Consider the following 12,824-nt stretch of genomic DNA (forward strand, 5'->3'; position numbering starts at 1 on the left):
TTGTCTATTCATATCATTTGCATTGTACTCATATCCATTAAACTGACAAGATCTTTAGGCTTTTCTCTCTTATAATTACCTATAGTTTATGCTTTTTTTTTTTTTAATTAAACAGGTTCTTAGGTTTCACTTATTCTTTTACTTGATCACTTTAGGTTGATCATGATAGTAAAAGTGCTTTTCTTTGCATAGTGGTATTTGGCATTTAGGGCTTCCTGGGTAGCTCAACTGGTCAAGAATCTCTGCAATGCAGGAGACCCTGGTTCCATTCCTGAGTCAGGAAGTTCCCACGAAGAAGGGATAAGCTACCCACTCCAGTGTTCTTGGGCTTTCCTGGTGGCTCAGGCAGTGAAGAATCCGCCTGCAGTGCAGGAGAGCCCGGTTGGATCCTTGGGTTGGGAAGATCCCCTGAAGAGGGTATGGCAACCCACTCCATCACCATCAGCAAAGTGTGTGCAAATCACAACCATAACCACATCTTGGAATTTCAAGGCACTAATAGAATGGCAGAGCACTAACTGTGCATTTGAAAGACTGTGCCCATAAAATGGGGCCTGCAGGAGACCAGATTCAAGTGTTCTTTCCCAAATCAGAAAGCTTTCCCCTTCCATTAAATAAACGTAGTTCTAAGTGATTTCTTCTTTTACTTATACAAAACACACACGCGAAACTGGAAAGTTATTGGAACCTAGGGGACTGAAAACATAAGGCAAAAAAGGGAAGAAACCTAAAATGCCCCTTGCAAACTTCATCCCTCCGTTGGGCTGGAGGACTCATCTCCACAACTCCCGCTCCCCTGCGTCGCAGCCTCCAGGCCGTAGGGGCCGCTGCAGCGCCGAGTTTGCGGAGTGCGCTGAGACGCTCTCTCCCGCAGGAGGAGACGAGACGGAGTGCGGCGGGCAGGCAGAGGTGACCCCGCGACAGGTGAGCGGCGGAAGGGGTTGGCGTGGCGGGGTCGAGGACGAGGTGGCCGCTCCACAGCGGTCTTGATCCTGTCCTTGGCGGGCCCTACCGCCCTGTGGACCTCGCTCCCAGGTGCGTGGATTCGGACTCGGGGGCGTTCTCTCGAGGCCCCCTCTTTCCCGGTACAGTCGTCGGCACTCGGTGAACTCCCACAGCTGGATCTGGAGGTTTCTGACCCCACGGGGCGCGTGTCCCGCCCCATACGTGGACACATCCACCCAAAGAACCTTCTCATATTCTGGACAGTTTTTTTGGTATCCCACCTCACCAAACTCCTAATTAGGGGAAAGTGGTTTTGTAATTTTTTCACGTGAGTTTCCTCTTTGCTTTTTAAGTGTGTTTACAGTCCTGTGTCTCCCCTGCAAGACAATGTCTAGAACTTAATTGAATGCAGTTTCTTTTTCTGGAGGCCTCAAAGGCATCTGTCTTTGACTAATAGCAAGATGTAGTGTAGGTCCCGGAGAAGGCGATGGCACCCCACTCCAGTACTCTTGCTTGGAAAAGCCCATGGACGGAGGAGCCTGGTAGGCTGCATGCAGTCCATGGGGTCGCAAAGAGTCGGACACGACTGAGTGACTTCACTTTCACTTTCCACTTTCATGCATTGGAGAAGGAAATGGCAACCCACTCCAGTGTTCTTGCCTGGAGAATCCCAGGGACGGGGGAGCCTGGTGGGCTGCTGTCTATGGGGTCGCACAGAGTCGGACACGACTGAAGCAACAGCAGCAGCAGCAGCAGTGTAGGTCCCACAGTATGGGGAAGGCAGCGGACCCAAATAATACTTTACAGCCCTCAGATTGTTGGCAACATCCTTTGTAAATAACATTCCTTGTCAGTATCTGTCTCTAGGTATGGTAAATTTCAAGGGATTAAAAAAAGAATAACTTTTACCAATAAAAACAACAAATACAGAGTTCATCTTTAAAACCCAAAAGGGAGGGGACATATGTGTATCTATCTGATTCATGTTGATGTATGACAGAACCAACACAGTATTGTAAAGCAATTATCCTTCAATTAAAAATAAATTTAAAAAAATTAAGTGATTATAATTTTATGCTTCGTTGGAATATTAATTACTCAGCCATAAAAATGAACGAAATTGGGTCATTTGTAGAGAAGTCGTTGAACCTGGAGTCTGTCATACAGAGTGGAGAAAATCAGAGAGAGAAAAACCAATATTGTATATTAATGCATGTATATAGAATCCAGAAAATGGTACTGATGAAGCCATTTGCAGGACAGGAATAGAGAGACAGATGTAGAGAACAGACTGTGGATGGTGAGGCGGGCTGGGAAGGGGAGGGTGAGACAAATGAGAGACAAAATAGCCAGACGCTGCTGTATAGCACAGGAAGCTCAGTTCAGTGCTCTATGAGACTAGAGGGGTGGACAAGGGTGGGGTGAGAGGCTCAAGAGAGGGGGGATATATGTATACATATAGTTGATTCACTGTGGTTATGCAGCAGAAACTAACACTAAAGCAATTATACTCCAATTGAAACATTTTGTTACATTTCTTCAATCGTATAATGACTTAGAAATGCTGAGTCTTAGCGATTTAGGAGTGAAGTGGTGGACCAGTGGTTGGCTGGACAATCAATCTCTTTTGGTTTAGATTTGTTTAGAAAAAGGGATTGAATTAATTGGTGGAGATGAAAATAGCTACTATTCGTTGAACTTCTGTTATGTCCTTTAAAAAATGTTACCTCATTTAATCTACAAAGTCATTCTATGCAGTAGGTAATATCCCTTTTATAAAAGTGCAAACTGAAGCTCAGAGAAGTTGTCACTCAAAAACATACACTTAATAGGTAGCAAAATTGGAATTTGCAGCAATGGTACATTCCCTTAAGACAGAAAGCTGTCTGATTCTGTCCTGAACTTGTTTATTCTAAATCAAATTATTTTTAAGGTGTCCTGCCCCAAACTTCAAGTTATTTTCTTAAATTCTGAAATAGTGTGATATGTGAAACGAAAATAACAAGTACATTATATATCCTTAAAGTATTTTATCCATTTTATAATTCCCCTAAGGCTTTTATTTAATAAAAGCAAGGCTTTATTGCTGGTATTCCTTTTCACCAGTATTCTGTGATTCTGACCTTTTTTTTTTTTTCATTTATCTTCTGTTCAGATGCTTATTTCAAAATGAATAACTAAGGATTAAGTTTCTCACCAAAGTAACTCATATTCTTTATATCTTGGGCTAATTTTTATGTCATGCCAGTTTTGTGCCAGCAAATTGTTTAATATCAGCTGCCAAGTACATTCTGGATTATCCCACAGAGCTGGAATTTTAATAAAGGAGAGAAAATGGTTTAAAATTTCTGCTGCTTAAGATCATCTTTGTACAGTCTCGCACAGTGTATTTGTTCTGGGGGCACGATTTTCACTCATACTTTAGGGCGTTGCTACAAAGAGGCTGCTGCTTCCTTTCTCATCACATGTTGCCTTCCCCAGAGAATGGGCAGGAGAAAAAGGTAAGGAACCTTTTGCTGGGAGGGACGTATGAAGTAAATGCAGTTTAGTTTAGATCTTTTTTTTAAAAAAAGCTTTTAGATTGGAGTATAGTTTCTTTACAATGCTGTGTTAGCTGCAGGTGTGCAGCACAATGTATGATTTAGTTATACATACGTTTTTTCCAGATTCTTTCCCCTTATAGTTTATTACAAAACACTGAGTGTAGCTCCCTGTGTTATACAGTACATCCATGTTGATTATTTTATATATAGTCATGTATGTTAATCCCAGATTCCTAATTTATCCCATGCTATCATTCCCTTTTTTGTAACCATAAGTTTGTTTTCTATGTCCGTGAGTCTTTTTCTGTTTTATAAATAAGCTTGTTTGTATCGTTTAGATTCCATGTATAAGTGATATCATATGGTATTTGTCTTTCTCTTTCTGACTTACTTTGCTTAGTATGATCTCTAGGTCTATCCATTTTGCTGCAAATGGCATTATTTCATTTTTTTGTTGTTCAGTTGCTCAGTTGTGTCCAAATCTTTGCTACCCCATGGACTGCAGCACACCAGGCTTCCCTGTCCTTCACCATCTCCCAGAGCTTGCTCAAACTCATGTCCATTGAGTCAGTGATGCCATCCAGCCATCTCATCCTCTGTTGTCCCCTTCTCCTCCTGCCTTCAGTCTTTCCCAGCATGAGGGTCTTTTCCAGTGAATCAGTTCTTCGCATCAGGTGACCAAAGTATTGGAGCTTCAGCTTCAGCATCAGTCCTTACAATGAATATTCAGGACTGATTTCCTTTAGGATGGACTGGTTGGATCTCCTTGCAGTCCAAGGGACTCTCAAAAGTCTTCTCCAACATCACAGCTCAAAAGCATCAATTTTTCAGCATTCAACCTTCTTTTTAGTCCAACTCTCACATCTATATAGCTTTAACTCTACGGACCTTTGTCGGCAAAGTAAGGTCTCTGCTTTTTAATACAGTATCTAGGTTTGTCATAGTTTTTCTTCTTTCATTTTTTAGGACTAAGTAATATTCCATTGTATGTATGTACCACATCTTTATCCATTCATCTGTTGATGGACATTTAGGTTGCTTACATGGCTTGGCTATTGTAAATAGTGCCGCAGTGAACACTGGGGTGCATGTATCTTTTTGAATTATGGTTTTCTCTGGGTATATGCGCAGGAGTGGGATTGCTGGATCATATAGTAGCTCTATTTTTAGTTTTTAAAGAAGCCTCCATACTGCTGCACCAGTTCACACTCTCACAAACAGTGATGGAGGTTTCCCTTTTCCCCACATCCTCTCCAGCATTTATTATTTGTAGATTTTTCAATGATGGACATTCTGAACAGTGCTAGGTGATACCTCACTGTGATTTTGATACTCTGATAGTTAGCAGTGTTGAGCACCTTTTCATGTGGTTTTTGGCCTTCTGTATGTCTTCTTTGCAGAAATGTCTTTTTAGGTCTTCTGCCCATTTTTTGTTTGGGTTGTTTGTTTTTTGTTTTTTTTTTTTTTTTTTGGATATTGAGCTGCATGAGCTATTTGTATGTTTGGAAATTAATCCCTTGATCACATGATTTGTAAGTATTTTTTCCCGTCTTTGGTTGTCTTTTCATTTTGTTTATGGTTTCCTTTGCTGTGCAAAAGCTTTTAAGTTAATTAGATCCCATTTGTTTATTTTTGTTTTTATTTTCATCACTGTAGTAGGTGGATCCTTTGGGATCCAAAAAGATATTGCTGAGACTTATGTCAAAGAATGTTCTGCCTGTATTTTCCTCTAAGAGTTTTATAGTATCCAGTCTTAAACTTAGGTCTATAATCCATTTTAAGTTTGTGTTTGTGTATGGTGTTAGAGAATCTTCTAATTTCATTCTTTTACATGTGGCTGTCCAGTTTCCCCAGCACCAGTTGTTGAAGAGACTTGTCTTTTGTCCAGGAGAGACGTATGAAGTAAATACAGCTTAGTTTAGATCTTTTTTTATAGGCAGGTATGAAAAATGCATGTCTCTTCTATTAAAAAAAGTTATGTACACAATTTCTTATTTAAGGGAACAAGAAATGGGTGATGGAAAAAAATGAAGAAGAAATAAGAAGAGGGCAGCTGGACAGATTGCACAGCCATGGGGTGGCCCCTGGGACACCTAACTTACTGAGTGTTTTAGAGGTCAACTGGCGCAGAAATTAATCACCAAATTGGCCAGCAGCAGTGCAGTGTCAAGTTCCTATCATCCCTGCTAGTGTGTGTGTGTGTGTGTGTGTGTGCGTGTGCATGCACGCACATGTGCACACTAGAGAGAGAGAGTCCCTTTTTAACACAATAAATGCAGGTCCTTGCTTAAAAATAAACTCATCTTGAAAGCAAGTATATCTAGAGATGGATCAATATCTTATGTGAATAAGTAAATGTGATTTACCTCACACTTTGCAGTGGGGAAAAAAAAGAGTAAGAAGAAGTGGGAGAAAGTGATGGGGGGACTTAGAAGCTCTAATGGATGTGTGTCAGATGGTAACTGTTTTTGAGGTACTGTCCACTCAGTGTTGGAATAGGTTGTTGCTGTGCTTTGAATTCATGATTAGTTCTGTAGCTTTTAAAATTAGAACTTACATCAGCTCTGATTAATACACCTGTGAAGAAACAACTAAGGTTTTGCATTTTATGTACTTATCCAACCACCACATCTTGCATGTCCTTCACAGTCATATTCCTACCGTTCTGTGGGCCAGGCATGTGAGGAGATAGAAAAGAACATTTTCTTACATGAAAAGTCTCATTTTGTTCTGTTCTTATTACAAATTCTTACCTAATAAATCCCTTTTTGGCCTCAGTAATCTGTCTCTCTTTATTTAAAGTATCAGTCAGTCATTCAGTTCAGTCACTTAGTTGTGTCTGACTCTTTGCGACCCCATTGACTGCAGCACGCCAGGCTTCCCTGTTCACCATCTCCCGGAGCTTGCTCAAACTCATATTCATCTACTCGGTGATGCCATCCAACGATCTCATCCTCTGTCATCTCCTTTTTCCTCCTGCCTTCAATCTCCCAGCATCAGGGTCATTTCCATTGAGTCAGTTCTTCACATCAGGTGGCCAAAGTATTGGAGCTTCAGCTTCAACATCAGTCCTTCCAATGAATATTCAGGACTGATTTCCTTTAGGATTGTCTGGTTTGATATCTTTGCAGTCCAAGGGACTCTCAAGAGTCTTCTCTGACACCACAGTTCCAAAGCATCAATTCTTCAGCACTCAGTTTTCATTATGGTCCAGCTCCACATTCATACATGAATTAAAGTCAGTAGTTCTAAAGTATAAGATTCTAAAATAATTTCCAAATCAAAGATTTGTCATATTTAGGGAGTATTTTGCCATACTGTAATATAAATGCACTGACCAGTCCTAAGAATAATAAATAAATAGTTTTATATTTAACTAATATTGGTATCATTATTTTCATAAATGTAAGGGGGGTGTGTGTGTGTGTGTGGTTGCGCGCATGCCCGCTTCCTCACTCAGTCATTTCCAACTCTGTGACCCCATGGGCTGTAGCCCACCAGGCTCCCTCATCCATGGAGATTCTCCAGGGAAGAATAGAAGGTTGTTAAATTTTTTGTTAGTTCCGTGAGTGGTATAAACAAGTTCATGAACTTTGGGGAGAACTGTTGGAGCATCTGCAGTGACTGTGGCACATACAAAGAGAAGCGGCAACAGAACTGGGCAGTCTTATCCCAGGCCTAGTAAAAGAGTGCTATATGATAGAAAGTAGTACTTTCATTGGGCTTCCCTGGTAGCTCAACTGGTAAAAAATCCAGCTACAATGCCGGAGACCCTGGTTTGATTCCTGGGTCAGGAAGATCCCCTGGAGAAAGGATAGGCTCCCCACTCCAGTATTCTTGGACTTCCCTGGTGGCTCAGACAGTAAAGAATCTGCTTGTAACATGAGAGACCTGGGTTTGGAAGATCCCCTGGAGGAGAATATGGCAACCCATTCCAGTATTCTTCCCTGGAGACTCTCCATGGACAGAGGAGCCTGGCAGACTACAGTCCATGAGGTTACAAAGAGTCAGACGTGACTGAGCAACTAAGCACAATACTCTCATATGTTCCTAAAAATATCACGAACAATGAAAATTGTGGTATGTTAAATCTTTTAAAATATAGTGTGGTAGGTAATTCTTTAATTTGTAAAAGTCACTCAGTCATGTCCGACCCTTTGTGACCCCATGGACTGTACAGTCCATGGAATTCTCCAGGCCAGAATACTGGAGTGGGTAGCCTATGCCTTCTCCAGCGGATCTTCCTGACCCAGGAATTGAAAAGGGGTCTCCTGCATTGCAGGTGGATTCTTTACTATCTGAGCTACCAGGGAAGCCCTTTAATTTGTAAAAGTCCCTTTCAATAAACATTTGCAGTAGTTTCCAGCCTATGTATTCTTTAATTGTCATTTCTGGCAAAGAGTTTAACATGAACAGTTTAACGTAAATGGAATGTTGGTGTCTACAGTTTACAAATAAATACTACCTTGATTGCTTATTTATTTGTTTCATCACAAAGTAAGTGTAGGTTCAGCTAAGTAAAGAGAGAATCTTGTGCAAATACAATATTTATATATATAGCAGAGATGCTGTCTCCCAGGCGATAGACCTCAGTAAGATCCCCAAATAAAACTTATCTTGCAACTTTAAGTTTGTGCATTTTTCTTCAGTTTACAGTTTCAAGAAATTCACCTAAGAAATGTGCATGTGAGTGGACCCCTGGTTCAGCAGAAAACATTGGAGTTTTTTGGTAACCTTGGGCATGATGTGTTGGAAGCATGTGCTGGCTGAACAGATTTCAGGCATATTATGGAATTGTTTCAGAAGTTGTCTGTAGTGGAAAAAAAATCACTGTTCCAATAGAGAAAATTAGTAACTTGAATGCTGTTGAAATTTTTAAAAAATTGCTAGTTACTGCTTGAATGATGTGTTAAATGCTGTTGAACCAAGTGTTTTATGAGTTGTTACCTCATAATTCATGTCCAAAGTGGACTTCAAAGAAGAGGTAAATAGAGGTTAATGATCATTCTTTTCTGCTGTAATGCATCATGGTCGGAAGAGATGAGACCACTTGTCATTGGCAAGTCAGTTAACTCCCAGGGCTTCAGAAATGTTCATTTGCTCCCCAGTGATGATGAAGCCAGTATACATGTCTAGAGAACATGAGGTTTATTTGATGAATAACTGAGAATGGTTGGCAAGAGGAAGATAAGAGTGAAAAGCAAGATCCTCTTGCTGATGGACACCTGCTCTGCCCAACACACTCCTGTGTTTGGATCACATGTGTTGAGTTTTCTCATTGACTAATCTTTTTCACTTTTGAAAAAACTGGACTCCTAAGTTTCTCCATAAGTAATAAGGTTGCAGAAATATTGCTTTTATAAAGACTGTAAAATGGAAAACTTAATACTTGAATAAACAAAGCCCCAACAAATGTTTAAATGTGAGTGTTTGACTCTCATTTTATAACATTTACTGAGGGTTCAGCATTTCCCCCAGAGAATTTTATTATATTGTCATGAATCTCAGCCATTCTTTGGAAAGCTTCTTTCCCTATCTTTTCCCTTCCAAGCTTCCCCCCACCCACCCCACCAGCGTTTGGTGGCAGGATTGGTAAGAATAACCTTTTGCCCAGTAGTATGTAGAAGAAAAAAATATTCACGAAGTGTTGACATTCTAGCAGGGAGAACCAGAAGCCAAAAGACATACTTCGATCTATTAGTGTAGATTCTGAGTAATTAAGAGAAAAATGATTTCCAATTAAGGATTAGGATAGATTCTAATTAAGAGAAAAATGATTTCCAATTAAGGAGGTAGCATAGTGTTTGTTGCCAGAGAGTGGGCGATAGAGGAGTAAGGACAACAGCTGCTCACCCTTCCTGCATGGTACTGGTGCTGGGGTGACCCAGTGGGGGAAGGCAGAGGGGTGGGAAGGGAAAGTGGGAGAGGAGTCAATCTGTAGGAGGAATGGAGCAAAAGAATGTTCATGCTTCTTAGGTTGGTGCCCTGAAAGGGCTGTTGGAAGGTGAGGAACAGTGAAAATGGAAGGAAATTAAGGTGTGGATAACCCACTGGCCACTCCTACCCTTAGTACCCCCTTCATATAGCAAGATACAGCATGACTCATACCTCACTAGTTCCATGAGATGAAAAAGAACCATTTTACCAAACAAAACCTAAAGGCCATTTACAAAGTATGTGTTATACAAAGTAATAAAAGAATTGACCATCACTTTTGGTATATATCTAGACTGGAATTCGAAAAAAGACTGAATATAGAATGATTTTTTAAAGAGCATTATCAGAAAAACATAACTTTGAAGGGAAAAAAAGTCTCTGATTTTATTTTTAGGTATTAAATCATCGTTAGTCAAGATGTCTTCAGCACCTGAGCCTCCAGCCTTTAAAAAGGAGCTGCCCAAGGAGAAAGACCTGGGAAACGTAGGGCTCAGAGGGGTCCGCACCACAACCTTATTTCGAGCTGTGAATCCAGAGCTCTTCATTAAACCTGTAAGAAATCATCTGGGATAAGACTTTATGTTCAATTTACCTAGGCTTTCAGAAATAGAAAGTTCTAATTTTCCTGTCACATTTGATTTTATCACGGATATTTGATGTTAACTAGTGCCGTCTATGGGGTCGCACAGAGTTGGACACAACTGAAGCGACTTAGCAGCAGCAGCAGCAGTAAGACCTCTCTGTGGATAAGAAGTAGATGGAAGGAAAATCTTAAATGCTGTTTCACTAAATATACATATAAAACTAATTATTTTGAGGGTGTTTGAGAATTTAAATGGTAAATAGTTGAATTTTAATCAACTGATCAAATTCCTGTTTAAAATTTTATTTTAATAGCTGCATTGATTTTAAGGAAACTTTTTGATTGGGTATTATTAAGTAAATAAGACCTTCCATTGAAACAAAGAAAACAGAATGAAAATCTGATCAGTCTACAATTCCAGGCTTATTAATAATATTTTAACCTAGGAGATTTTGCAAACATATATTGAAAAATATGAAAACATGCATTTATACACTGTTAGGGAGTTAGCTAATAATATTTTTGTAGCAAGTTACTGAATACATTTGATTTGTTAAGTTTTATTTTTTGAAAAATGCAAATCAAGTCATAAAATTTAATTAAATGTTTGAATTTGATTAGAATTTTAATAACATAGTTACCAGTATAAACTGTTTGAAAGTTAAATAGGTCAATTTAGCAATCAAATCATTAAATCAAGGCAGAATGTTTTAAAAACTTTGAGCTAATGTGTTTTTTTACTTGCCAAGTACAGTTCAAGAACTGCAAAAGTAAGCTGCTCTGAGTGAGTGGCCTTTCTCAGATGTCCATCCCACTGAAAAAGTTTGACCTTGATTTTTTTGATGATTAAGAATAGTAGTGAAACAGAAGCAGAAAATACAGAATCGAAAAGCTTTTTTTAAAAAAATTCAGAAATTCCCTAGCTATCCAGTAGTTAGGACTCTGCCCTGTCACTGCCAAGGGCCCACATTCAATCCCTGGCTGGGGAACCAAAATCCCCAAAATTCTGTGGTGTGACAAAAAAAAAAAAAATCAAAGTAGCATCCCTTTGCCTCTTGGATTTTACACAGCAAATCAGAGTTATTATAACAGCATATCTGTTCTATGACTGTGTTTCTTGAGGTAATAGACTAAGTTCCCAGATAAGGGTGTGTCTGTTTTGCTGTACCTGGTATATAACATGAAAGGCATTCTGCCAGTTTTTCATGATCCTGGGTGACAAGAAAAGCATGTAGACTTCATTCCTCACTTCTTAATAAAAATAAAAAATTTAAGGTTTGCAGATGGGAAACTTGGGCCCAAAAAAGTTAAGCAACTTCTTCACAACATAGGTAACTGAAAACTGAGCACCAGACCAATTTCCTTCCTAAAGGTGAAGGTCAGAGATGTCCCAGCTGTGAAGGGAAGAAGGAAAAGTCTTCCATAGTATCTAAGTTATCAGGAGTTGAATTAACTGAATAAAGAAATGGATAAATATTAGAAATGAAATTTTACCCTAGGAATGCTGGTATGGTACTAAAGCCTTGGCATGATGAGCGGAAAGTGCAGGAGATATTTGAGTCTCCTCAAATTGGTCTTATTGAGACCTCGTGATTTTTTTTTTTTCTTTGACAGAACAAACCTGTAATGGCTTTCGGATTAATAACCCTTTCACTTTGCGTGGCTTATATCGGTTACCTACATGCGACACAGGAGAATAAGAAGGACCTCTATGAAGCTATTGATAGTGAGGGACACAGTTATATGAGGAGGAAAACATCTAAATGGGATTGATTGAGCTGGTTGCTGCAGATGAAGGTTTACTGGGGGCTCTGAAATCTTCAGCTGAAGATTAGGACCGCACAGTGTCTTGTTTGTTGTTCAGAAGATGCTGCTGAGGAAGAAGGATGCCGATTGCAGCCAGGCCCCTAGAGTGAATGTTGTCCTTTCAAAATGGCAGGCATTATCGTGTTCTTTTTTCCACAGAAAGAGCTGTTCAGTATTTTAATTTTATTAAATCCTCTTTTAAAAAGTGCCATGAGAATGGAAGTCATTTTTGTAAATTATAAAGTTCTGTCCAATAAAAGTACTGCTGCTCTTAAATTTGCCTGGTATTGTTAATATTTTAAGGGGAATGTGCATTTACAGCTGTTGTGAAGGTTTAGTTTTGCTTTTTGCAAAGGCAGTGTTCTTTTTCTCTCTGGTGAAGAAGAAAATGATTATAAATTATTGTAAAGCCTGCAGTTAAAAACAGTTTTTACAGAATTACAGATGGGTCGTATATTTCAGTTTTCCATTTCAGCTAATTTTGGTCCAGATTTTTATTTTAGTTGAAAAGATACTCCCACTCAATTACTAAAATAAAGATTAAATGAAAGAATAACCCAGAGTAATTGGAGTTGTTTAAAAAAAATAACCAGACAATATGTTATACTGAGTATGATGTTTTTATTTGACAACTAAATGTTATCTATTTTGTTTTCATTGTAATTTGTTATTTCATTGTTATTTGTATTTCATTGTTATTTCATTTCATTGTTATCATTGTAATTTAATGTTACAATGATACTATAAATGTAAGACCAAATGTTCTTATAGTTACTTGAAAACTAGAACTGCTCAGTAGATAAGAAGCTCTAGATTTAAAGTAACCGTAAATATATGGGGTTTACCTTATACTTTTCTGATGAGGGTTCTAGATGTGTTTTATTTCTAGATATTTACCACATTCTCCAAATCATTGGAATTGCATCTTAGTAAATAAATCTTGTCTCTGAAATTTTGTTTCATATATTATTAACAAGTAAAATAATTGCACAGGCAGAGTTTATCATCAT

The 12,824-nt window shown here is 38.9% G+C and overlaps 1 protein-coding gene across 3 annotated transcripts; it reads left to right on the forward strand.

The window, feature by feature from the left end:
* Positions 1–793: 793 nt before the first annotated feature.
* SMIM8 (small integral membrane protein 8) lies at positions 794–12,090 on the forward strand. Of its 3 annotated transcripts, none has more exons than XM_006041739.4 (3): positions 794–924; positions 9,820–9,977; positions 11,623–12,090. In XM_006041739.4, the coding sequence occupies exons 2-3, from the start codon at positions 9,843–9,845 to the stop codon at positions 11,779–11,781; spliced, it is 294 nt and encodes a 97-aa protein (XP_006041801.1). In that variant the 5' UTR covers positions 794–924; positions 9,820–9,842; the 3' UTR covers positions 11,782–12,090. The 3 variants fall into 3 exon arrangements, with proteins under 3 accessions (XP_006041801.1, XP_025150363.1, XP_025150364.1); XM_025294578.3 differs by having other exon boundaries at positions 905–1,035; XM_025294579.2 differs by lacking the exon at positions 794–924 and adding an exon at positions 8,196–8,217.
* The last annotated feature ends 734 nt before the right edge of the window (positions 12,091–12,824 follow it).

Source organism: Bubalus bubalis, chromosome 10, assembly GCF_019923935.1.
Source record: "Bubalus bubalis isolate 160015118507 breed Murrah chromosome 10, NDDB_SH_1, whole genome shotgun sequence".
Taxonomy (NCBI): domain Eukaryota; kingdom Metazoa; phylum Chordata; class Mammalia; order Artiodactyla; family Bovidae; genus Bubalus; species Bubalus bubalis.

Excerpts from the sequence above, each read along its gene's own strand:
- SMIM8 (XM_006041739.4), top strand. The coding sequence starts at position 9,843 with ATGTCTTCAGCACCTGAGCCTCCAGCCTTTAAAAAGGAGCTGCCCAAG. Across the intron at positions 9,978-11,622 it reads CAGAGCTCTTCATTAAACCT|AACAAACCTGTAATGGCTTT; the intron begins GTAAGAAATCAT and ends TTTCTTTGACAG.